Source organism: Trachemys scripta, chromosome 6 (assembly GCF_013100865.1).
Source record: "Trachemys scripta elegans isolate TJP31775 chromosome 6, CAS_Tse_1.0, whole genome shotgun sequence".
Lineage (NCBI taxonomy): Eukaryota > Metazoa > Chordata > Testudines > Emydidae > Trachemys > Trachemys scripta.
Genome location: NC_048303.1, coordinates 21,918,975 through 21,945,061, shown reverse-complemented (window position 1 = coordinate 21,945,061; position 26,087 = coordinate 21,918,975). Strand labels below are relative to the sequence as shown.

Below are 26,087 nucleotides of genomic sequence, written 5' to 3'. Positions count from 1 at the left end.
TAATAAAGCTTTAAAATTTAGTCACTTGGTGTGCTCCTTCATCTCCTCCCCTAACAATCGTGCGGCCTCAGCCTAATCATCTAACGCCTCAGGCAGATTGGTAACATTAATCTGTCACACTAGCTAGCCACAGGTACATCTCCTGGAGCTGGAATTTACACCTTCCAGCTCTAGTGTGGACATACCCTCAGTCTGGGAATAGCAATAAATATATTACTCGGGACATAAAGAGAGGCACAAACTGGATTTTTGAGGGGCAGAGGGTGAAAGACACAGAATAGGTTTTGGGTATGGGGGAGAGATGCACAAAACAGATGTTGAAGGTATATCAGAGATACAAAATGAATTTGGGGGGGGGGAATGAATGTTTGAATTATTTAGTATTTAGTAGGCTTGTTAAAAGATTTTTCCAAGGCCACCTAGTACCTGGCACTTGGCAGAGGCAGGTGGCATGCAGTGGGACTCACTTTGCTGCTGTTCTGAAAGAAAACCAGCTAACCCCCTGCAGCATTTACCCAGCTGAACACTCCCACACACAGCTGATAGAACACACTCTTTGGGGGCCATGGTGTGCAGATCATCTCAGTATCTAGGCCTACTGCACATTTTTGAATGCTGGGGATGAATCCTGCCTTATTGCTCCCCTGAGCTGGATCAGCATTTTATGCATTCTTCCCGTCCCCAAGAACATGAGTGGGTGATATCCAGTCCTAAGTAAATAGTAGTGATAGTAGTAAAATTCATGTGCTTTATTCTGTATATTTCCTGATCACTACGTTTCTTTAATTTCAGAGACAAATCAATCAATGAATGTCCAGATTACAGAACTGCAGGCCCCAATTCCTGTTACTTTGATAAAAAGCACACCTCACTTTGGGCAATCTATAATATCACCATAAAGGCAACCAATAAGATGGGAAGTAACATCTCTGAGCCTCAATATGTGGATGTGACTTACATAGGTAAGACATTAAGACTTTTTTAAACAGTGAAGCCAGAGGCAAACTGATCCAAAGTGCATGGGCTTTCAGATCCAGTGTTCAGGACCCAGTTAATGCAGAAGTGTAAATGACTTTCCAAGGTGCAAGGCAAAGGTGATTTAAACCCTTTATTCCTTTTTACAGTTCAGCCAGACCCTCCTGTGAACCTATCTCTAGAAGTAAAAAAACAAGTAGATGGAAAACCGTATCTGTTGTTGAAATGGCATCCACCTCCACTGGCTGATGTCAAATCTGGATGGCTTACTCTTGAATATAAGTTGCGACTAAAACCTGAAGAAGGGGATGAATGGGAGGTAAGATTTTGCTAGTTGGTCTTCTCTTTTCAATTATATTATATCCATGAATGTAACACACCAGACACCATCAAAAATTCAGCATTACCAAAAGTTGCCCTACAGTGCTGCATGAGAGATCACAGTATTTTCCCACACCTAGAGAAAAAAATAAAGTGGTATCTCAGATACCTCTGTGTGGTAACCAGTGGCAAAAATATTTGACTGTATATTAACTGTAGTATTACCTTACTCTTTAAATTGTCAGTCCTAGTTTAACCATGTTCTAGATATGGGTTTGATTGTTGTTGTCCACCATGGTAATCTATTCTAAACCACAGACATAAAATTGCTAACAGAAAGCTCAGTAACAATCGGTGGTAAAATTATCTGAAACTATTTCCATCCATGCAAATAATCATTAGATTCTATTGGCAGGCTATATAATGACAATGTATGCACAAGCCTTTACCTCTCCCTGTCCTTAAAACTGGGGACATTTTCTTTGGGTTCCAAGCTCACAACTCTTTCTTCTGCCTTCACTACTCACTTGAGCTCCGCTCAGAGTTCCATCTTTGGTGCTCCGTCAGCTATTGCTCCTCCAAAATGCTGTCTCTTTCTGTTGGCTTGTGTTGCCTTTTTCAATATCCTCTAAACTCTTTCAAGTTTCACATTTTCAAAATTCACGATTCAGAATGATTTTTTTTTTAACTGAGTACTCCGCATCACTAGAGGATGTCCGCTTTCCCCATCACCTTCATCATCTGCTGGATCCTTCCTTGTTTTTCGCATTCATAAACCAAAATAAATAAAACTTGGGAAAAAGGGAGATCCAGTCCTGGTGTGTTTTCACAATAGTTTCACTTAAACATTGCACTAGAGCTAAAATTCTTTCTCACAGCATTATATTAGAAAACTGAGAATGCTATATAATAAATGGACCATTTTTCAGTTCCCATATTGCAAATTCTTATGTTGCTATCTAGTTTCAGTACTGTTCATTTTACACTCCCATTACTTTGTCAACTTTCTAAATAGCCTAAAATTTTTATAGCAAAATGCTTCAGGGATGAAACCCCATGCTCTCGATGTCCCTAAACCTCTGACTACCAAATACTGGGACTGGATGACAGGGGATGAATTGTTCAATAATTGCCTTGTTATGTGCATTTTCTCTGAAGCACCTGGCATTGGCCACTGTTGGAAGACAGGATATTGGCTAGATGGACCATTGATCTGACCCAGTCTGGCTGTTCTTATGTTCTCAATTTTTATGGGTTTTGTGTTGTTTATTTTTCAGACAATTTTTGTTGGACAACAAACACAATACAAGTTGTTTAGTTTAAATCCAGGAAAGAAATACCTTGCACAGGTACACTGCAAACCGGACCATGGAGAATGGAGTGAATGGAGCTCAGAAAGTTATATTCAAATCCCCGGTGGTGAGTTATTTGATCCTCCTTTTATTAATTATTTTTAAATGGAAGTGAATTTAGTACGTTAGTTAGCTGCCCCGCTAGCAGACCTGAAGACTGAAATCCTGTATTACCCACAGGACAGATAAAACATTGCTAAGGTAGCAGAAATGGTAGCTTCCCTACACCATGTTCTCAATTTGCCTCAGCCTTGATTACTTCTGAGTAAGAAGGTGGTTCATTCTCCTTACCCATTTAAGCACTGGCCACTCCACTGAATCTGCCAGCAAGGGTGCTGTTTAGTGCCTTTTAATATAGTGATTTTGATATATGTGGATACTTGTCCATTGCGAACTGCACTGAGATTACTGTATAAGACACCAAACAGCCATTAACATCAGATGGTAATAGTTCTTAGTCACTGCCTACAGGGGATGTATTTGAACTGGCCTAAAGGTATAAGGCTTCGTGTACTATTAGAAATTCTCAAAGCCATCCAGTAGTTGCCCCCTCCCTATAATTTCATTAATTATATTATACAGGACTTGACAATGAGATGGCTAAACTATTCACAAAAGCAGATTTATGCATGGCATAGATGCTGCCCTTGCTTTTCTGTCCTGTGTTGGTGTATCTGGCTGTGGCAAAATTTACCCTCCTCATGTACTTTTTACTCTGATAGGGTTTTTCTCCTAGGCATTTTATTTCCTGTGCTGTGCCATCAGGTGAAGAACACCTAAATATCAAGCACTAATATGATGCAGTAGATCAGTATGTACTAGAGATGGTCTCAAGCCACAAAACTGAGTTTGGGGGTTAGGCCCATTTTAAAGATAGGTGCCATTTGCAACATTTTTATCACCCGCTTTTTAGCTGCTACACTGTATGCAATTAAAGCATTCCTGCTTGTATTTTCTAGACATAGAGTTGAAGGATGTGATTGTCTGGATCTTTGTGGCTGTATTATCATCTGTCATTTGCTTAATCATTATCTGGATGATGGCTTTGAAAGGCTTTAGGTAAGTCACTGCCTTACTGTTTGTATTAAATCTAAAGGATTTAGTTAATTGCCTTTAAAAATAAGCTTTTAATATTTGTTTTAATTTTTCATTGTTTTTATGGCCTATTAGAAGCTTATCAAGAAATAATTAGATCCTGAACTGAAGTAAATTTAACGTCACTGGAGCTATGCCTATTTACATTGACTGAGAATCTAGCTTTGAGCTTCCTGTTTAGTTTTTCCTAGTTCATTTGGCAAACGTATTATGGAGTATTCCTACTTCTGTATGCCTTCTATTGTGGCTTTTTGTTTATTTCTCGCATGGTACCATAGTAGCATGAAGTGCCCAGTGCTGGAAATAGTGTTGGCTGGTTAGGTGCTGCAGCAAAGCGATATGTGTAACTTATATTATTTTTCTAGTGAGACATAGTGAAATGGTGGCGCTTTTTTTGTTGTTTGGTTATTTGTTTTCACCATGGAGTCTTTTTTGTTTGAATAGATATTTAGAACCAATTATGCCTATCAGTGCCTGTGCCGGGGCTTTGCAGAACCACATTGCCCCATGGGGAGTTGTGCTGTGATAAACTTTGGGCAAGTGCCTGGTGTTGTCTCCTTCTATCCCTCCCTGTTCCCTTTGGGGCACTATGGGGGCGTTTGAAGGAAGCATTCCTTGAGCTCCCCCAACTACAGACAGAGATTGCAGTTGTGATTGTGACAGGCTCTTGCATGGGGGAAAGCTCCTTGTGCCCCCCTCCATGTCCTCCCACCTGCTCAGACACTAGCTAGCCATTAGAGCCTGAGCCCTGGTCTACACTAAAAATGCATGTCGCTTTAACTATGTCACTCAAAGTGTGGCAGTTATACTGACCGAACTCCTGGTGTAGACAGCGCTATGTCACTGGGAGGACTTCGCCTGTCGACATAGCTAATGCCTCTCGGACAGGTGGAGTACCTACACCAATGGGAGAAGCTCTCTCATCAGCATAGGTAGTGTGTCTTCACTAAGTGCTACAGTTGTGCTGTAAGTGTAGACAAGCCCTCAGAATATTCCCCTGTGAATAGGAACAGTTTAGCAATTGAAAAAGCACACTAGCCTGAGGCCTAGACATACTATTTGAAGTTTGACTTCTGCCAAAATCACCGATTACAATCGGAGTGAATGTTAATTACTCCATTCAGTTTCAGTTGAATAGTGCATTTTTATTCAGTTTCATCACCAAAATGTTGTGTAGTGTTGCTGTATGGTGTTTGCAGCTGCTGTGTTCCACACTTGAGATAGATGCATTTCAGCACCAAAATGATGTTAGGTGCTGTACTATTCCAAATATTAGTAATAATAGAAATAAGTGATTCTGACAATGTATATCACTTACAGTTTATAAGTACCGTAATTAACTTCACCACAGTATTTGCACTATTCCCTTTTCTGTATAGATATGTAAGGCACTTAAAAATGTTTACTGAGCTATACCTGGCTGACACTGTCTTGGGAAGGCGTCACACAGTGGGCTTGGGTCTAATAAGAAAGGTATCAAATACATTAGAAATGTTTGAACTGAACTGGTATCGAAATGGGCTAGCAATTGGGGCAATAGGGTTTGTGCCTTCACTTCTTATGTTCTCTGCCTTTGTTTTTTTCAGTATGGTAGCCTGCATCTTACCACCAGTCCCCGGGCCCAAGATAAAGGGACTCGATACACATCTGCTAGAGGTGGGTATTACTAAAGAATATAGTGGAATTCAGTGCTACATACTTTGCCAAGCTTTTGTAATAATGAACGCAACAAGGATGGCATTTGCATTTAATACTGGAACAAGCCTTTACCCTACCTAGGTACTTTATAGCTTGAATTTGTTTGAAGAATAAGTAAAATGGCCAGGTTGATAATATGGACAGGACATGCCTTTAAGCTAGTGCCGTCATGGGGGGGAAGAGTGTATTTGAAGAGGGGTTTTGTACCAGCAGTTACTGTCAGAGGCATTGTATCTGAAGCTATCATAATGCCTCCTGGTGCACCAGGGCCACTTAAAGCCTGAGTGACTCTTGTCAACTCTTTTTTTCATAGGATAAAGTATGTGCTCCCCACAACGCTCTGCTGTCCAGAGGAGAAGAGGTGGCTGGGCCATAGTCTTCCATCATCCTGTCCCTCCCCACCCCATTGCTGCCTAGTTCCATTGTCATCACTAGATTCCCCTGGTCCTTGTGTGCCGTAAGCACAAGTTTTGGGACTATTTGGCCCCTGAACAAGGGGTTCACATGGGTGCTTGTAGACTCCCACTATGTTTTGCACCAAAACAAGGTTAGGTTTAGTGTAGCCTTACCCGTATAACTGCACACATTACAGCAACTGCAGCATTCAAGCACATTTTCCATGTTATAGGCGTAGACTAATCACTGCGGTCTCAGTCAGGGTGGGAGAGAAATACAAATAACAGATAAATCTTACAGTTAGCCACAAATATGATTGTAATGTATATTGTTGTTATCCCCTCAGACAGGGAGGTCCGACGAGTTTTTGAGCGCTCTGGGTTGCCAAGACTTCCCTCCAACATCAGACTGTGAGGACCTACTGGTAGAATTTCTGGAGGTAGATGACAGTGAGGATCAGCAACTAATGCCAAGTCATGAAAAAGGTCATCCCAGTAAAAATATGAAGTCAACACACAAGGAAACAGACAGTGACTCAGGGAGAGGGAGCTGTGACAGCCCTTTCCTACTCTCTGACAGGAGCAGGGAGCCCAGAATCCCTCCATCAGCATTTCAAACACCAGATATCAGTGAAATTTCAGAAAATAATGCAAGAAAAAGCAGCTGCGAAATTCAGAGCACAGACCTAAAAGGGAAAATACCTTATTTTAGCATTGGTAGTACAAAGTTATCTACGTGGCCTGGAGCTCAGCTATCTAACAATCAGACTCCTAAATGCTCCTACCACAACATTACGGATGTTTGTAAGATAGCCCTTGGCACCATGAATGTGAATGTTACATCAATTTTGGGGGGAAATGAAGAAAATCAACAGTCACAATATTCTAAACCCACTGAAACTATCAGTGAGGAAAAACTGGACAAGCAAGGAGAAGTGGAGAGCTTGCATTCCAGAGCTGACCAAGACAGAATGCAATTGCTGCCCAGTGAGAAGTCACCTTTTTTGTCTGCTAAACTAATGGATTATGTAGAAATTCACAAAGTCAACCAAGACGGGGCGTTAGCTGTATTGCCGAAACAGAAAGAAAATGGTGGCAAAACTGAAAACTGTACTGTCCCTGGAAACAGCAAGGAATATGCAAAGGTCTCAAGGGTTGTGGACAACAGCATTCTAGTAATAATACCAGTTTCAAGAGTTCAGACCACACCTATGTTTCAAGAACCTCCAAAGGAATCTGTTCAGATCCTTCAACAGAGTCAAACAGAGAAAAATATGAGCTATTGTTTTACAACTCCAAGTGAGTGCAAAATAGACACTGGTGGATTAGATTACCTGGATCCAACTTCCTTTATGTGCTCCTTTAATTAACTGAAAGTTCGATTATCCTTCTTCAGGTAACACTACAGAGTAAATTAAATGCAATTAAAATGGAATGTTCTAGTATGTGGATTACATAGAATTACACTACTAAAGCTCAGTTGTAGCTCACACCTTTCTATGTTTTCTACTAGCTGATTGCAGAACAAATGATTTCATTTCGAATTGTGATTTATAGATTTACTTTTGTTAATAGTTATGTACAGTAAAACAAAAGTATGTGACATGGTTTCTTGGAAAGGGGTATAATAAAGAGAAAAAAGGGATTTGTAGGTTGATGTAATAGAATAAATAAACCTCAGATCATTAAAATAGATTTTCAATTTAGGAAGAAAGGACAAGGAAGTGGATATTATGTGCCATGGAAACCTACAATGTAAACAAATTGTTGAACTTCGCATTTCTTCTATTATTTGATGAAAACTAGCCAAATATTGCAGGTTCAACAAAGATACAAAATTGGGGGAGGTTGGTCAGTATACCATGATTAAGGCTAAGATTTTGTCATGGATATTTTTAGTAAAAGTCATGGACAGGTCCTGGACAATAAAGAAAAATTCACAGAAGCCCATGACCTGTCCATGGCTTTTACTAAAAATATCCGTGACAAAATGGGGAGCTGCGGAGTCCCGACACCACCCACGTGGCTGGGCAGCTCAGAGCTCCCGGGTCCCCACTGCCTGCGGTGGATCAGAGCTCGCAGGGGCCCCAAGCTGCAAGGTACCCTCACCACCGTTGGGGGCAGAGGGACCCTGCAACTCCCAGCCGCTGTGGGCTGAAGTCATAGAGGTCTCTGGAAGTCCAGGATTCCCTGACTTCCGCAACCTCCATGACAAAATCGTAGTCTTACCCATGATTGTTCATACAGTTCTTAGACCATGTATACTGCTGATGAACTACTATGGCATACAGTGTATTTTTTCTTAATGAATTCTAAACACTGGTATAGGTTTTTCTATTATATATTTTTCTCAATCCTAAAAAAAAAAAGTTAGTTTTTTGGATGTTGACGATTTCATATATAAAAAATAATATATTAAAGTAATTGTAGCAAAGTAGTAAATCACTCTCAACATATTTTCCTGCTTCTTTTCAATATGATGAATAAACTACATCCCACCCATCTCTTAGCCAAATAGAACTGAACAATGTTCACTTTTATTGAAAGAAAAGAACACTATTTGATAGACTGCCTTATTGTACATAATATAAAAATCTACTTTAGTAAAAGCCCATGAGTTCAAAATGTATTTTTGAAGACTATTTTTCTAAAGTAAAAATAAAATATTTTCTAACTTCCCAGAACTATTTACCTACCTGGCAACTTCACTGATTTTTTCTGCTGTTGCAGGAAGAGGTGATAAGAAGTGAAGCTATCATTTCAATAGTGAAACACCAAAATAACTAAAGGAGACCTGTAGAATAATGAAGGATATGAAGTAACTTTTGAATTTATATTTCTAATAGACTGTAGATGTAATACAATGAATTGAGAATTATGTAGTCCATTTATTTTATCAACTATTCCTGTAAAACTAAGTGGAATGCTAGGTTTGGGGGGCTTTGTCCCTCCCTAAATTGCTGTCTCCCTGCTGGCCTTTGGACTGTTCCATAGAAGTAACTGTGTAAAGTCAATCTGTGATGGAATGACATCCCCCTACATCGTAAAAGATAGACTTTTCCCTGAGCCAGGGAGGACATTTTAAAGAAGTTACGTTTGCCAAAATCAATATCTCCCTGTCCAAGCTCAATAGGATGAAGAGCCAGGACCCCTGATGTCAAAGAGCCTCTACTCTGCTAAAATTAAGGAGGAGGAGGGGTCATACATTTGATCTGGGGCAGTTCCTCCATAATGAAAATGGACCAATAGAGCCTTCTGCCATTGCTAGTAACTGAGGCTGGCAGGAAGCACCCCAATCACCCCAAAATGACAACTGGAAATAATGGCACTCCTTTTCTGGCCCTACCCCCCACCCAAAGAAAACCTTAATTTTCTAAAGGAAAATACAGTCAAATAATGATTTATTTGTCTCCATTGCAATTGGGCTAAGTACAGATTATACTTAGCTGAGTAACAGCCATAGGTATAGTGGCCCAGTGGCATGGAGAAGAGGGTCAGGCTGAGGATAGAGCATTGTGTTGTGCAAGTGATGGGAAATATATTTACAGGACATGCACTCACCTTCCCTATCCCACCTCTTTCCCTCAACAGCTCTGGAGTTTTCCAGTAGGCACCTTTTCGGCCTTGTGCACTGAGTCAGCTGCTTAGCCAACGTACAGAAGGGCCCATCTAGTAGGGCCCACACATACTACCTTCGGGCCAGAGGAAAGCCCCTCTCTGTTCACCTATCCACTTAACTTTGACACAGTAAGACTTTGGAGAGGCATTATTTTTTAAAAGAACGCTACATTATGTAGATATAAAATACACTCTGTGTGTGTGTGTGTGTGTGTGTGTGCGTGTGTGTGTCTGTTTGTCTATCTGTCTACACAGTGATCACCCTTAAAATATTTTACTTTATTCTGGATAACTAGATAACTTTAGTGCAGTGTTTGCAGTATTTTCTGGACATTGTATAGGGAATGCCATGATTATTGCAATGAAATTATCTAGTTATCAAAAGGAAAAAAAAATGGGGGGTGCACACTGAGTTAATACACAATGACCCTATCTGTCTCTCTGTTTGAAAGTTCTTCATTGGGACTTCCTAACTGTGGACTGGTACAGTCACTTCAGATCAGACACACTCCTTTTGTTATTACTGATAGTCATACCTAAGCCAAAAAAAATTATTATTAAGTATATTAGGGCCAGATTTTCAGGCTCACTCTAGGCCCTACGTGTCTCATAGTAAAAAGGCAGGTTACTCAGCCACCTGTAGATTCCCCTTGCGTAGGGGAAATCTTTGGAGTTACATACAGTTAGATAGCATAGGGAGTACAGGCAGGGAAAAAGTGATGTGTCCGGATACAATGACTTCTTAGGACCAGAGGCAAGCAGTCACAACTTAGAGCAATCTTTAGCCATCTCGACATTTCATTAGGGGTTCAGTCAGTCCATATCCCAAGGATCAGGATTTTATACTACCTTTGTCTGCTCACCTCTGTTTCTGTACTGAGCATTGCCTGGCTGGACCAGCGAATCTGGATCATTATGATTTTCTGGGATAGGTCCATTCTAGTGCAAACATCCCACTATTAATTTGAAGAACATCAGATGATAAGGCATTAAGAGACGTATTTTCAGAAACTCAACACATGCAAACTCCAAATTGCCATGAGGAGAAAATGGGCATTTTTGCCTGCAAATACGGGTTTCTACACGCATAAAATGGAGGCCCCTTTGAACATTTGGTCTAAAATATTTGTTGTCATGCAAACAAGGTGCCCAATCTCTCTCTCTCTGGGAGATCTAATATACAGATAAACAGACCCAATGGCCCAAACCCAAAGGGAGCAGAAGGACCATAACTGCTATTCCATGCATCAGTTGGCAGAGCACCTGTGGAAGGGTTGCAATGCAGCCTAAAGCAAGTCCAGGGACATAGATTCTATCTTGCCTCCCCCGACCTCATGACACCAGATCACTGTGGCTTTGTACAAAGAGGTTAAATTTCAGCTTATGTGAATGAGCTGCACTCTCCCTGGCCGGTTTGAAGCAGCTAGAGTGTAATTCAGTCTAAATACATCTCTTGTGTGAACTGTTTGGGTTTCCTTTTTTTAAGGGGGGTAGAGATGTTAGATAATTATACACAAATGATTTTCCAAATGAACACCCTTCTTTAAATTCTCAATTGCATGTATGTGTGCATATATACACACATTTAAATAGTAATTTGATTTTAAATAATAATTACTCTTCTCTGGATGTGTACCTTCCAAAAGCCAATGGAGTTTTGCAGAACATGCCCTCCGAATTTGATCCATTGACATTTGGAAGGTACATGTGCACATCAAGTAGAGAATAAAAAATTATTCTTCAGTCGGATACTCAGATATTTATGGCTGTTTGGATGTTCAATCATTTAATCTTCATAATGTCAAATAGGATTTTTATTTACAGCTGTTTAAGGAATATGTTCTCATGTGGGAATAAAATGAGATTATGTTACAGGTATCTATAAATCAGGTTTCTGCAAAGGCACCTTACGCTAGCCTAGAATAAGACTTCTCACATCACCTCTGATAGACAGATGGATGAATTACCTACCAGAATTCTTCCCAGTAAATAGCCCTCCAGCAGCTGCTTTGCTATTCAAATATCTCACTTGGGAAAGATGTTCAAATAGGCTCCACACTTTTTCTATGTCAGGTTTGTGAATATGTTAGATCAATAGTGCATTACTTTTTAAATAAAGTATAAGCTCTAAAATGTAAGCATAAAGCCTCCACTGAAAAATGCTAATTTGTTTTTTAAAATACACTAAATTACTTTTAATTTTTTTTTTTAATTAACTACCTCCCCTTCGGGTCAAAACAGTTTTATAAATAAAAGATATACTTTCCTTCAGTATTGAAAAAGATGATGTCTCATGCGTTTAAATTTTCTAATTAGGCTGTTTTTGTTTTAGCAGACACATATTTGATGTATGATACCCTTATTTTCTGTGTAATGTTTGGTGCTTTTAAGTAGTTGTCTATGTGCTTTAGTGAATTTAGGACATGTGGTCCCAAAACTACCTGTCACATGAAACATATGATCTCAGAAGAGTGCTCTTTATGATGAAATAATCCTTTGCAGTCATATTACATACAAATGTACATATCTGTCCATATACAGTACTAATATGGGAAAGTATGTGTCTATAGAACAAAACTGAATAACAAACCTGTAATCATAATGGATTTGTGTTGAAGCAGTGAATGCTATGTAAATGTTTTGATGTATGTCAGTCTAGATCGCTTGAACTACAAATGCACTGTAGCTCTAAAATATTATTCAAATATTTAAAGTACAGTAACAGCAGTTAATTAAAAGTGAATATTCAGCTTTTACTTTCTGACCTCTAAAGCACTGTGCATGTGGAGTTCACGTTATGAAGCCAGCTAATGTGCTCAATCATTTTTCATTAACTTTAAACAACTTGAAAGAGTTATACAGGGAAACCAAAGTAACCTGGGCCAGTTAATGGATAACATGTGTCCTTTCTAAAGCCATAAGGTCATATTGAAATCAAGCACATCATGTTATTCGGCTCCATATTTTCAAAGGAATCACTACCTCTGTTTTTTTCCCTCCCTTTAAAAAGGCAAACAGAAGCATTTTACTTGAAGTGTCAAATTGGAAATAATTATTATAGCAAATACAAAAAAAAAATCGTATGTTACAATTGCTTTTGTTGTATGACAGCCTGTCATGGAGGCACCATTTGTGTTGCATTAGAACATTAAAATGGGTTATTATGGATGCATAGTGAGGTGGGATATTTTTGTGTGAAAAATTACATGTCTTTTCAGTTCATTGTCAGGCCCAGACTGGTGTGTTGGGCATCTACCATGTTCCTGGCGTGTCAGTCTCTTTCCTGGGCTGTGTGGCCAGTTAGCTAGTCACTGCTGCTCCCTTACTGGTGCCCAGCTCATCAAGGGTGAGTGAGCTGAGTGGCTATAGGTATTCAGGTTCTAGGTCAGCCAAATTGAACTGAGCATTTGTCATAGTGTTTGCTGTACTCAGACACATGTTGGTATTTAAGCTGCTGCTAGGTTGAACCTCTTCAGCCCTTTCCTCACTCTGTGGTAATGGAGATTAGCTACCCCTCTCCCAACAGTAAACTCACATCTCCTCCACCAACACCACCAATTAAAAAGCAAGGTCCTTGGCTCCCTTCTGACTCCCATACCTATGGAGGTCAGAAAGAGGGACTGTATTTCCTAGATTGAGGTAGAAATTCCTGCTGCTGTGGCTCCCAAGAGTCTCAAGACTCTTGTGGTATCAACAGCTGCATCTCTTCCCTCCTTTTTCTCTAGGCCAGGTATCTGCAGGATGCAATGAATAAATGATGGGTAGGGGTTAGAAATAAGTGATGCATAAGAGTTGTTGCAAGTGAGTAGAATGAGAGAAGAGTGCTGGGTGATACAATGAGTGCTGGGTGATGAGGAAGTGCATGAGTGGATGACTGAAAGGGTAGGATATACTAGAGAGGGGGTATGTCTACACTTCGAGCTAGAGATGTAAAGTTCAGCTCAAGGAGGCATTTCTGCACTACTCTGCTCAAATTAGGCAGGAGGGGCTAGCTGCCTGAGTATGTACCTACCATCTTGGATGGGTGCATCCTCAGGGCGGCTAGTCCCTGCTGTCATTCGTGCTGTGACAACTACGCTATTTTTAGTGTAGCTCCATCAAGGCTAGCACAGGTATGTCTCCTCAAGCTGGAAATTACAACTTCCTGCTCCAGCACAGACATGCCTATGAGAGAGAGAGAGAGAGAGAATGAGTAGGATAATGGTGAGAGTGACTCAGGAAAGGTTGGAAAGTGGATGAGAGATGAAAAATGGAGCAGAAGAGGACAAGGGAAGAATGAGAAGAGGGAACACTACTAAAAGAGTTTGAAAGACAACATTGTGGAAGGAGGAGAAATACAGGGAAAGAAAGAATGGAACAGGAATAATGAAAAGAGGGGATTATTAAGAAATTAGATGTTAGAAAACTGACAAAATCTCAATGGAAAAGAGACACCAAAACATAAAATAAAATAAAATAAAAAGTGACAAAGAAAAGGGAAGAGAAGGGATTAGACATTGCTATGGGTAATGAGAATATCCACAGCTACATTAGATAGTATAAAAATATATATGGGATAGAAGCCCTCATGTTTCAGTGCCTAGTATAACAATAACCAGTCAGATTTATGAGGAAACTTTCCCTCTGGGTTGGTTATTTCATGATTATCCTCTCTGGGGTTTCTTGCACTTTCCCCTGAAGCATCTGACACTGGCCACTGTCAGAAACAGGATACGGGAAGAGCTGGACCACTGGTTTTATCCAGTCTGGGAGTTCCTATGTTCTGAATAAGAAAAATGCAAGGGAAATATAGTGGGCCAATTTTTGTAATTTACTCATTTGCATCATTTAAACCACACACACTATTTTAACTCTAACATTCCTGTTTCTCTCAAGTTATCTTCCTTTTTATCAGTCAAAGTATGTGGCATCTTCTCAGCCTCAAGCAGTGAAAGACTGATGATTCCACTAAACAGGCCATTGAAATTTATAGGAATCATTTGATTTTTGCCTGTGACAATATACAAATCAGGTATCTTCTAAAGAAGAAGAGCTTCATCTTGCAGGTAAATTTTCAGAGTTGAGAGATATGTGACAGAAATACAATTTTATTCCCATTCAGCAGAGTCATTCCTATAAAAATTCCTATACCCAAACTTGTGGTGGGGCCTAATGGAAACAATGATATGCTAAAAGCTAGGCTTACAATACTCACTGCATTGTTGCATGTTGAAGATGGCAAGGGAGAAGGGAAAGACTGTTTTCTCCCCTTCTTCCTTTTTTTTCCCTCCAGGGTGAAAGCCCAGATAACTACCTGTGATGCTACTAGCCCTTTCACTTTCTCCTTTCTCAGAGACTAGGTCTTTATTTAAATGGGCCTTCTTTATTGATGGATGCTGCTGCTCTGAGGCCTTCCTGATCCTGAGAACCCCCAACTCTCACTGAAGTCAATAGGAATCAAGGGCTCTCAGAAACTTCCAGGCAAGTATCCTATAGTAGTGAATTCCCTAAGATAAACCAGGAAGACCAGTGGCATTGACTGATTTTTACAGGATGCTGGAAATCCTTGTAGAAATCATTTCTAGAAAATATTCCATATGAATCACAGAAGATAGCACATGTCTGGGAACAGTCTGACCCTTTTGTAAAGCCCCACATGGATGCATCCACCCTTTACTAGAATTAGTAAACATGCACAGAGTAGATGATATTGGACCATATTCTTAATGATGATGTTATGGTGCTTTGGCTACTAATTCATTCTCCTTCACTCCAAAGGGAAAGGAAAATCACCGCTCTTAGGGTCAGATATACCCAGATTGACATTCTTGCTATTGCTGCTCATTTTCCATCTTGGAAAACAGTTTTTCCAGCATGACTACAAATGCCATTTTTTGTTGTGGTTAACAGCCACATCCATCCCATCTATGAGTTACATTGCTCAGGGCTTGTCTTCACTTACCAGAGGATCAACGCTACGGCGATCAATGGATAGGCGGTCGATTTAGCGGGTCTAGTGAAGACCCGCTAAATCGACTGCTGATCGCTCTCCCGTCGACTCCTGTACTCCACCGGTTCGAGAAGAGTAAGGGGCTTGCTCTCCCATCAACACTGCATAATGTGGACTCCACAGTAAGTAGATCTAAACTACGTCTATTTGAGTTACGCTATTCACGTAACTCAAATTGCGTAGCTTAGATCGACTTTTCCCTTTAGTCTACACAAGGCCTCAGAGATACTCAATGACGTGTATTTGGGATTCTGAAACTTCCTACTTGGTACTTCATAGATTTAGTTTTGAGTCCATGTTTAAAATGTAGCAATACTGTGAATGCCAGTGTGAATAAATACTGTCCATAAAAAGTAAATAATAAACTTTATGGTAGCTAAAAATGTCTATTTTCTCAAGCTTCTCACATGCCATTGTTTGGGTGCAGGACAGAAGGAGTCTGCAGAATATCTGGACATTTTCTTGCCCAATTCCTGATTGATGCATCACATCAACAGGTCTCTTTAAGAAACATATTTATGAAGTAAATTGCATATTCTGAATAACATGTACACTAATCAATGTACTTCCCAAGAAGAAAAAAGGGATATCCCTATGCTTAAAGCAGAACTCTACTCATCCATTTGTGTAAGCCAACCCACTACAAGCTTGCAGTAAATGTAAGCTAACCATTTTTCTTTAGAAATATTCTTTAGATTCTGCATTCCATTTTGCATATCCAAGTCATTTTGTCACTATAATATTTTTTGAAGCACAGAAAACTTATTTTTATTAAATGGATCCAAATATTTTTAAATTAAAGGATATAGTACACAAATAAAATAATGTAATGTACAGAATATACATTGATTGGACACCTCTGGTATAAAAATACATGCTCAGGAATCCTTCATAAGTGTATTTGGTAGACAGTGTTTTGAAGGTAACAATAAGTTTGTTCTAATTAAGTTATTAAAATTTAAAATGTTAGTTTTAATAACATCTGCCAGTAATTTCACTTGTGATCAATATTGTTACTAAAGTCTATCACTTTATGATGGACTTTTCAATCTTTTTTCAGTGTAAATGCTTTTTAGCAAAATTTACAGGTGCAATCCTCTAGCTTTCCTCAAATGATTTAGAGATTTCAAATAGAAGGTGTTGGCTTTGGGGGGTTTTTGGAGAGGATTTTTTACTCTTCTTTTAGGAATCCCAACATGAGCTGAATAACAGAAGAAAAAATTATACATTTTGCCCTTTCCAAAAATTCAAGGCTTTTTTTTACTACTGGTACACCCTGCAAATCAAGGGCCCAGTCATGCAATGCTACACAGCCAAAACCCAATGTGATAAATGGTGGGTTTTGTGCAAAATCAGCACAATATCAGGCCTCATACTATGAAAACCATACTCCAAAGCATTTAGAATATTCTAGAATATTCAGTTTGAACAAAAAAAAAAGTATCATAAATTAGATAGAATGTAGGGAAGCAACATGGTCTAGAGCAGAGGTTCCCAAACTGTGGTCAGTCTACTATTGGTAGTCAGTGGAACATTTGTTGTTGGTCTGGGAAGAGCTGGCTGATCACATTGTGTTGGCTCCTCCTCCTTGAATCCAGCTACTTCTATAGGTGTCCAAGTTTATCACTGCAAAGAAGAGCCTGGAGCCGTGTAAAAGTAAAATGAGAATACAGCCTCGCTTCTTCTACTTTGGTGTACTGCTACATTGGCCCAACAGAAAGGAGGAGTGGCAAAGAGGAAGAGTCACACAAAAACACAGCCTTAACAAAAGTAGCATTTCTTAACTTTGCAACATGAGACTACACAGTCTCTGGTTATAACAGAAGGATCAAATACTGGTTCCAGCAGCATTCAATTTGGACAGCTCTCAGCACAACACCAAAACAATAAGTGTAATAGAAATACTAGATAGACTAGACAGAGTGAGCCCACAGGTGCTCTGTGGCCTGGCCAGCCCCCATAGCTACAGAGGTATTCACACATCCTGAGGACAAAGCACATTTTTTCAGAGGCAGACAGATAACACTTATGCCACTTTTCCCTCTTCCTGGGGTTGTCACAGACTATGGCCATGCCAGTTGCCCTACAGTATACGGCAATGCAGTGTTGGACCATAACATTGGAGCAGGCATGGGAAGTGCACAGCTCCTCTCCAACATGCCCATGGCATGGGCAGGGGCCTTTCAGTTTTGTTCTCAAAGAGTGAAGCTGAATGCAAGTTAAGTTGAACAAGTGGAACTTTATTAAACCTATGCACTACTCTTTCCTGGTGGCTGAATTGCTTCCCTTCCAGCATAACTCCTAGTTTCCTGTTCCACTGGTGTCCTGTCAATAAAAATACCTCCAGGGAACATGGGATCTCTGATTCCAGTTCCACTGATCATGATACTGGGGAAATAACTAAATGGGACCTCGTGACCCAAAGACAATCTCCTGACTGACATCTCCAAGTTATCAGCACATTGACCGGAAGATCATCCCTGGTGTTCAGAGCGAGGGAGGGAGTCCCCTTAACAATTCCCTCCAGTATCCTTCTTTTTACAAGCCAAATACAATGTTATAAGGCTGAAGAATCCAGTCCAGTCTCCTTTTCTCCTCCCTACCCCATGCTGGATCCATTTAGGAGTTACTGCAGTCTTGAGTATAGAGTAAATCTCACATTCATAACAAGCAGCTAACATAAAGATATATGAACGGCTGCACAGAGGAACAGGGAATCTGTCCTCCAAGCAACTCTATGACTCCTGATTACTATAGAGCAGGGTTGCGTCTGATGAAGTGGGCATTCACCCATGAAAGCTTATGCTCCAATACTTCTGTTAGTCTTAAAGGTGCCACAGGACCCTCTGTTGCTTATTCCATATACAGTATTTTAGTGTGTATCTCCCTTTCCCCCCTTCTATGCACTCACTCTCCGCTTCTCAGATACCATGCTCCTGCCATAACTAGCTTCTACACACACCTATGCAAAAGATTGTGCTGGTATTCCCACCCCTGCCTCCCCCCTAAGCCAACCAGGGAGCAGTGAGGACCAGAATTTGACCTTAAAGATTCTGCTCCCTATTATTATCCCTGTCCAGTCTCCCTTACTATAACTAAATAGGCTTGAAAGTATCTTCCACCTTACTGTTTGTAAAGATGTCATCTTTCTTTTCTTTACAGTGTCCTCATTTTTTTCTGCTCCATCACTCCAAGGTGTTACATACACATCACTGAACCCAATTCCGTAAAACTTTTTTCCTGTCACTGTCAAATGTTTTGGGATACACTTTGTAGCTATTTCAGATATATATAAAACTAACCTGTATTTTATAACAAACAAAAGTCCCCTTGTACTTAATCATGGTGACCCCAAATGTTCTTGGCCAAAACAAGTTTGGTCAGAAAATAACTGTCAGGGTCAGAGTGAAATATAGATAAACAACTGTCAGGGATGGTCTAGATAATACTTAGTCTTGCCATGAGAGCAGGGGACTGGACTAGATGACGTCTTGTGGTCCCTTCCAGTCATACAAGTCTATGGGCTTGTCTTCACTACCCGCCCGGATCGGCGGGTAGAAATCGATCTCTCGGGGCTCGATTTATCGCGTCTCGTCGGGACACGATAATCGATCCCCGAATCGACACACGTACTCTACCAGCCCAGGTAGGATTAAGCGCCGTTGACGGGGGAGCCGCGGTGGTCGATTTGCCGCCGTCCTCACAGCGGGGTAAGTCGGATCAGATACGTCGAATTCAGCTACGCTATTCCCATAGCTGAACTTGCGTATCTGAAATCAATCGCCCGCCCCCCCCCCCCGTAGTGTAGACGTAGCCTATGATTCTATGCTGTGTCGGGTTTGAGCACTTTACAACCAAATGAAAGTAAAGATCAATACTAAAACACTGGGAACAAAGAGCTACACTTATTCATGTTTTGCAATGTTAAAATCTATGATTTTTTTTAACCCAGTACATGATTACAGGATAAAAGTATTTCTTGCTTTAATTTGTGTATGGTTGTTTCTATTGTTGTTAGAACTCTTGGAATAAAGGGTTGTGTAATACAACTGTTGTGTGAATAGCTTCTTTCAAACAAATTATGCACTACAAAACACTTCACAGCATTAAATACATAATGTATATTGTGTTCAGGTAACTTTAAAAAAAAAACATTCAGCTGTATTACGCTAGGATCTTGTCTGTGTGAAGTGGATATGGGAGTACATGGGGAGAAGTGGTTGCACTGCAACAGATCCTTCTGAGAAACATTAAAGACCAAGCAGCTTGTACATTTGTCTGAGTTGAAAAAAAAGAGACCTTTTCCTTCACAAAAGCTGGCCTATCTGCACTAACTAGACTGTCCAGTCAAATCTTTGTCTAATCAAAGAGTATAATAAGGTTTTTTTTCACTAAAATATGTTAAAATTTCGTATGCCAAACCCAATCCTGTGAGGTCCTGTATGCCTTCAGCTCCTTCTCTTAACCGGAAGCATTCAACAGCTTGTAAGACTGTGCCCTACTTCAAGGGACAATTCCTTTCAACATTGTGCAAACAGTGCTGCAGCTCGTAGCATTCTGTTATTTATACAGGTGTACCAGTATTACCCAACAGAAACATTCAAAAAAATCATGAGTCAGGGCCACACAAAAATCATGTAAAATCAATTTTACGAAGTTATACATTTGGGAGTCTTTATTTGCCTTGGTGTCAAGTATCAGGGAGTAGCCGTGTTAGTCTGTATCCACAAAAACAACAAGGAGTCCGGTGGTACCTTAAAGACTAACAGATTTATTTGGTCATAAGCTTTCATGGGTAAAAAACCTCACTTCTTCAGATGCATGGAGTGAAAGTTACAGATGCAGGCATTATATAATGACACATGAAGAGAAGGGAGTACCTCATAAGTGGAGAACCAGTGTAGTTCTCCACACTGGTTCTCCACTTGTGAGGTACTCTCTTCTCTTCATGTTGTCAGGGTTCCCTCCCCACTCTGAACTCTGGGGTACAGATGTGGGGACCCGCATGAAAGACCCCCTAAGCTTATTTCTACCAGTTTAGGTTAAAAACTCCCCTATTCCTTGGATTAAGTAATACTGCCACCGCCAAGTGATTTAAACAAACATTTAGGGAGGGCTACTTGGAGCCCTACCTTCCCCAAATATCCCCCCAAGTCCCTACACCCCTTTTCCTGGGCAGGCTTGAGAATAATCCCCCAAGCCCCTACATCCCCTTTCCTGGGGAGGCTTGAGAATAATATCCTCACAATTTGATACAGGTGAACACAGACCCAAACCCTTGGATCTTAAAACAATGAAAAATCAATCAGGTTCTTAAAAGAAGAATTTTAATTAAAGAAAAAGTAAAAGAATTACCTCTGTAAAATTGGGATGGTAAGTTCTTTACAGAATAACAAAAGACTCAAGAACATGGAAGATCTCCTCTCTAGGAAAAAACAGGGATAAACCTCCCTCTAGACAAGGAAAATCACAAGCCAAAATAAAAGTAATCTAATACATTTCTTCGCTAGTACTTACTAATGGAGTTGGATAGCTTGCTTTCTTGATCTGTCTCCTGCAAGCACACAGAACAGCCAGACAAAACAAAGCCTTTTTCCCCTCTCCAGATTTGAAAGTACCTTGTCCCCTTAGTGGTCCTTTGGTCAGGTGCCAGCTAGGTTACCTGAGCTTCTTAACCCTTTACATGTAAAAGGATTTTGTGCCTCTGGCCAGGAGGCATTTTATAGTACTGTATACAGAAGGTGGTTACCCTTCCCTTTATATTTATGACACGTGTCATCATATAATGCCTGAATCTGTAACTTTCACTCCATGCATCTGAAGAAGTGAGGTTTTTTACCCACGAAAGCTTATGCCCAAATAAATGCGTTAGTCTTTAAGGTGCCACCGGACTCCTTGTTGTTTTTGTGGATACAGACTAACACGGCTACTCCCTGATACTTGACACCAAGGCAAATAAAGACTCCCAAATGTATAACTTCGTAAAATTGAAGCGTACGGTCATATCCTCACATTCCAAACTAGTCACATTCAAATAAGGTGGTATTGGGCTGTTGGGCAGTATCAGGACAGGATCGTCTTCCTATCACCACCAGATAAAGAAACAGGTCTTAAGATGGTTACATCCCGTCTAGCAAGAAATCACTATCAATGGTTGTGGTTGTGAAACCCTCATTTCTGTATGTTTTATCTTTATGGCCCCCACTTTTCTATTGTTAATCTGTCTGGTTCTCTAATTTTTTCTGTCTGCTGTATAATTAATTTTCCTAGGTGTAAATTAATTAGGGTACTGGGATATAATTGGTTAGAGAATTGTGTTACAATATGTTAGGATTGGTTTGTTAAATTTCAGTAAAATGATTGGTTAACGTATAGCTGAGAATATCACTATATAAACTGGAGTCAAACAGGAAGGGGGAGAAATTGGAATCATGTTTGCTAAGGGGAGGGGGGGGAATGGGAACAGGAAACAGGGACACAGGCAAGGCTCTGCAGCCTCAAAGCTGGGAGGGGGACACAAGGTAAATGCTGTGGCGTCGGAGCTGGGAAGGGGGACGCGGGGTAAAGGCTCTGCGGCGTCGAAGCTGGGAAGGGGGACGCGGGGTAAAGGCTCTGCGGCCTCTGAGCTGGGAAGGGGGACGTGGGGTGAATGCTCTGCGGCCTTGGAGCTGGGAAGGGGGACACTGGGGAACAGACTCTATTGACGTATAGAGATAAGCTCGACTGGTGTGAAGGGCTTTGAAATATGCTTGCTTGGAAACTAACCCCAATAAACATTGCATTGTCTGTGCTTCGGATTGCTGGTCTTTTGCTGCTTGCTGTCTCCGTGACAGGAACCAGGGAAGCGGGAGGGTTGAGGGAAAGCCCTCTAACAGTGGGCAGTGAGGGGAGAGAGATGGAGGGGTGTGGGAGCGGGTTCAGAGAGATTGTAATGGGGTGGGAAGACAAGAGGAGTGAAGGAGTGGGCAGTGGGGTGGGGAAAGGAAAGGAGGCAGGGAGCAGATGGGTGGGACAGAGGGGCAGGAGGTGGGTTGAAGGGCTATGAAGTGGGGGCGAGGGCAGAGGGCCAGGTAGGTGGAGGAAACGGGCTGGTGGTGGGGACAGAGGAGCTAGGCAATGAGGCCATTGGGGATAAAAGCGCAAGAGGCAGGCAGAGAGGGAGGTGGGCAAGGGCGGAGTGAGTAAAGATGGGTCGGAAATTAGGCAGGCGCCTCAGCTCCCCGCATTGGCGGGCTCGGCCACGGCCCGGCCCATCCCATCCCTTCTCACAGCAAAGTTCACTACGCCGAGCATGGCCAGGGCGCTCGGGCGGTTCGGCCCGCTCTGGGCGGGCGGCAGCAGGCGACACCCCGGGAGCGGTAAGGGGGGGCGCCCCCTGGGTGGGCGTTAGGAGCAACTAGCCCTGGCCCCGATCCGCCCCCGCCCGGCCGGTGTAGTACGGCCGCCCTGCCTGCCCCTGGGCCGGGCTGCTCCTGCCGGAGCGAGCGGGGCGATGAGGCGGGCTTTGTCCCTCACAAACCCCGTCCGGGGCCGCCTCCGGCAGCCGCGGAGCGGAGCGTGGCAAGAGACCCCCGGCGTGCAGCCGGTTCACAGCCCTGGGCCGCAGTCCGCTCTCCGGTGTCTGGGCGCCACATTCACACGGGGGCAACCATGCTGGGCTGGGTCTGCGGGCTCAGGAGCTATCCGTGTGTGAACCCAATCTGCGTGAGCCCGCAGTCAGTCCGGAGGGGCTCTGTCTCTTTCAGGAGTGGCTAAGGAATCCGCTGGCCTGAAATGTGCCAAAAGACGTCCCTGGGGTGCAAGACGTGACTGTCTGGAGGAGTTATGTGTTTTAGAAGATAAATACTAAGGGGAAACATATAAGTTTAGTAAATCTATATTTTAGCTTCACAAAAAACACAAACGTTTAATGCATTTTCTCCTTGAATGAAATCTTTTGGAGGAAATATAACTACCTTGGTCCTCACTTATATTGTTGCAAAAACAAATTTTCAAAGAAAGTTTGTTTCAGATGTGTGCTTTGAGATGTTGTGATAATCCTCCTAATCCACTGTATTTTATTAGCTACACTTACACAGCAGGAATTGAAAAGCTCTTTCTCCATGCAAGCAAAAATGCCTCCTTGTGACTTTTCACCCGAAGAATATGAGGTAAGTCATGCACAGGGCATTGTACTTGGGTCTAGACTAGATCGCATTGCTAAGATCACCATTCTGCTGTATGCCGTAATTGTTCTGTTCAGTAGCTTATTACGAGTATTCTTCAGTGGCATCAGAAGTTTAGATCATGGCTTTTATCCTTCTCTGAGATCCTTTGGAGATCAGAGTTAAACAGGGTCTCTGTGGTGCTGATTAGAATACAGTAGAAGAACAATCTTAACCCAAGGAAAGGTAGCAATGAAACATTTTTCTATTATTTGTTTCCCTCTCACTGATTTTTAATACCTAATTTGAGGAGTTCTATACAATGTTTTACCCCCTCCACCAAAATGTATGCCAAGTTAGTTTTTTGGGGGAGTGCAATGGGGTAGAGAGGGAAGGGGAAATGTTTGATTTTTAAGGAACTACTCTTATTTGCTGTCTAATGCCCCATGGCCTGTGTCCGGCAAGGAACTAATAAGTATCCGATCAGTTAAAAAGGTGTATTTTCAAGCAACAATCACATGAAAGATAAATGTATGACTTCGATATCATGAATTAAACACTGTTGAGTAGGTGTTCTGTTACTGTGTCAATTTACAGTTACAGAAATGTGTTTACATTTTCATCTGATGGTGACAAGATTTATGATGGTCCAGATATCTTCTGTGATTCTGTGGTTGTGGATCAGTTGCCAAGATAGCTCTGTATCCTGTTGTCACCGTGCCTCATTGGACACAACTGAGAGTACCAAATTCAGGACAAGCTGCTGAGAAATATGGCAGAAACACCAAAAGCTGGTGGTTATTCTCCCATAAGATATACCAGACCAGAAACAAAAGTAAACTTCTGTTTCACCACACTGGCTAACAAGAAGTCAGAAAAGCAGTCTCCTTAGGTAGTCTAGTCCTGGTTTTAACACCAGACACTAGACTTAATGATGAGTAGTTATTTAAAACCAGTTTCATCACACAAAGTTATTCTGATCCCAAAGGACCAGTCACATACCAAGTCAATATATTACTCAGAATCTTACTCAATAATTACACTGTTGCCAATCCTTTAGCATCTAAAGGCTTATTTATAAAAAGAAAGAAAGGTGAGAATTAAAATTGGTTAAAGGAATCACATACATACATTCATTGCAAAGTTCTTGGATCAGGCTTATCGCAGTGATGGAATAACCTGCTGGCTTAAGTCAAGTTTCTGGTTGCTTCCAAATGATTTGGAAGGTCCTCAATTCCTTGGTTAGAATGCTCCCATTAGTAAAAGTTCATAGTCCAGAGGTTAGAGCAGGTAAGAGGCAACATGGAGATGTTTCCAGGGCCATTTATAATTTCTGCCATGTGGAAAGAAACCTATTGCTCTCGTTTGAGGAAAATTACAGGTAACAAGATGGAGTTTGGGGTCACATGAGCAAGTCACATGCCCATGTTAAATCTGCTTAATTTGTAATAGATTGTGGATTTCATAATCTTTAAGTAAGCAATCAGTGCAATATAGCACTCTCGTTTAAATTATGAGATTTCGGAGGTTTATATAGCCTAATTGTAGGTTAGTATTTATTTTAAAATTGTAGTTATTTAGTTAACTTGGATTCCAATGTCAACAAATTATGTTGTGTTGATATGATGAATCTGTAGATACCTTTAGTAATGGGGGCAGAAATGATTTCTTCCCTCCTACAGTCCTATTCCTATGAGCATATGCTGAAGATCCGCAAACAGAATCTGTCTCCATCACTGAAAATGTACTACAAGAAACCACTGCTGCTACATCAGGGACATATGCAGTGGCTGTTTGATTATGAGGGACGAAGGTACCTTGATCTCTTTGCTGGAATTGTTACTGTCAGTGTTGGTCACTGTCACCCGTAAGTATGTTATTGTATGAGTTACACTGACTAATATAGAAATATACTTTTGCTTTTTTGTTTGTGGCCCTATATATCCAAAGGCAGAATATGGCACGCTGTGTTTTGGTGTATCTGGGATCAGATTCTTAGATTCAACACAGCTGCAGTGATCTTTTGGCAAATTAGCTCATTCCTCTCTTTCTTTATTCATTCATTCGTTCACCCGGTAGTCGGGAAAATGCCAGAATTTTAAGAATTAATAGCAGAGTCAGAAAAAAATTGTATGTATGTTGGATTAAATTAGTCAATCTTTCTTACTGCACACAGGAAGGTAACTGCAGCTGCCCAAAACCAGCTTGGTCGTCTGTGGCATACAACCAACATCTACATGCATCCATCAATCCAGGAATATGTGGAAAAACTAACAGCACTTCTCCCTGATCCACTTAAGGTACCTAAATCCCAGCAGGATGGATGACTGTTAATTAAAAAGAAGAACAGGAGTACTTGTGGCACCTTAGAGACTAACAAATTTATTAGAGCATAAGCTTTCGTGGACTACAGCCCACTTCTTCGGTAGTCCACGAAAGCTTATGCTCTAATAAATTTGTTAGTCTCTAAGGTGCCACAAGTACTCCTGTTCTTCTTTTT

General features: G+C 41.1%; 2 protein-coding genes and 1 long non-coding RNA gene across 14 annotated transcripts in view; 2 read left to right on the top strand and 1 right to left on the bottom strand.

Annotated features, from left to right (window-relative positions):
- The window catches only part of PRLR (prolactin receptor), a 341,223-nt gene extending 325,784 nt beyond the window's left edge, over positions 1–15,439 (top strand). For 8 of the 9 annotated variants that reach the window (XM_034774612.1, XM_034774611.1, XM_034774609.1 and 5 more), the window contains 6 exons: positions 793–962; positions 1,125–1,294; positions 2,574–2,715; positions 3,608–3,707; positions 5,330–5,399; positions 6,184–7,206. In XM_034774612.1, coding sequence (XP_034630503.1) covers positions 793–962; positions 1,125–1,294; positions 2,574–2,715; positions 3,608–3,707; positions 5,330–5,399; positions 6,184–7,206 — 1,675 coding nt within the window. Of the gene's footprint in view, positions 1–792; positions 963–1,124; positions 1,295–2,573; positions 2,716–3,607; positions 3,708–5,329; positions 5,400–6,183 lie in introns of all 9 variants that reach the window. The other variant, XM_034774608.1, reaches the window with a different exon arrangement.
- The window catches only part of LOC117879427, a 58,231-nt gene extending 37,193 nt beyond the window's left edge, over positions 1–21,038 (bottom strand). Inside the window, exon 1 of the long non-coding RNA XR_004646265.1 lies at positions 20,961–21,038. This is a non-coding gene — a long non-coding RNA (uncharacterized LOC117879427). The remainder of the gene's footprint in view (positions 1–20,960) is intronic.
- Positions 21,039–21,930: 892 nt separating this feature from the next.
- Positions 21,931–26,087, top strand: part of AGXT2 (alanine--glyoxylate aminotransferase 2) — a 23,821-nt gene continuing 19,664 nt past the window's right edge. Inside the window, exons 1-4 of one of the 4 annotated variants that reach the window (XM_034773365.1) lie at positions 21,931–21,964; positions 23,508–23,593; positions 25,270–25,454; positions 25,764–25,887. In XM_034773365.1, the coding sequence (XP_034629256.1) occupies positions 23,546–23,593; positions 25,270–25,454; positions 25,764–25,887 (357 nt within the window). In that variant the 5' untranslated portion in view covers positions 21,931–21,964; positions 23,508–23,545. Of the gene's footprint in view, positions 21,965–22,690; positions 22,802–23,507; positions 23,594–25,269; positions 25,455–25,763; positions 25,888–26,087 lie in introns of those variants that run through there. The other 3 variants (XM_034773364.1, XM_034773363.1, XM_034773366.1) reach the window with 3 other exon arrangements.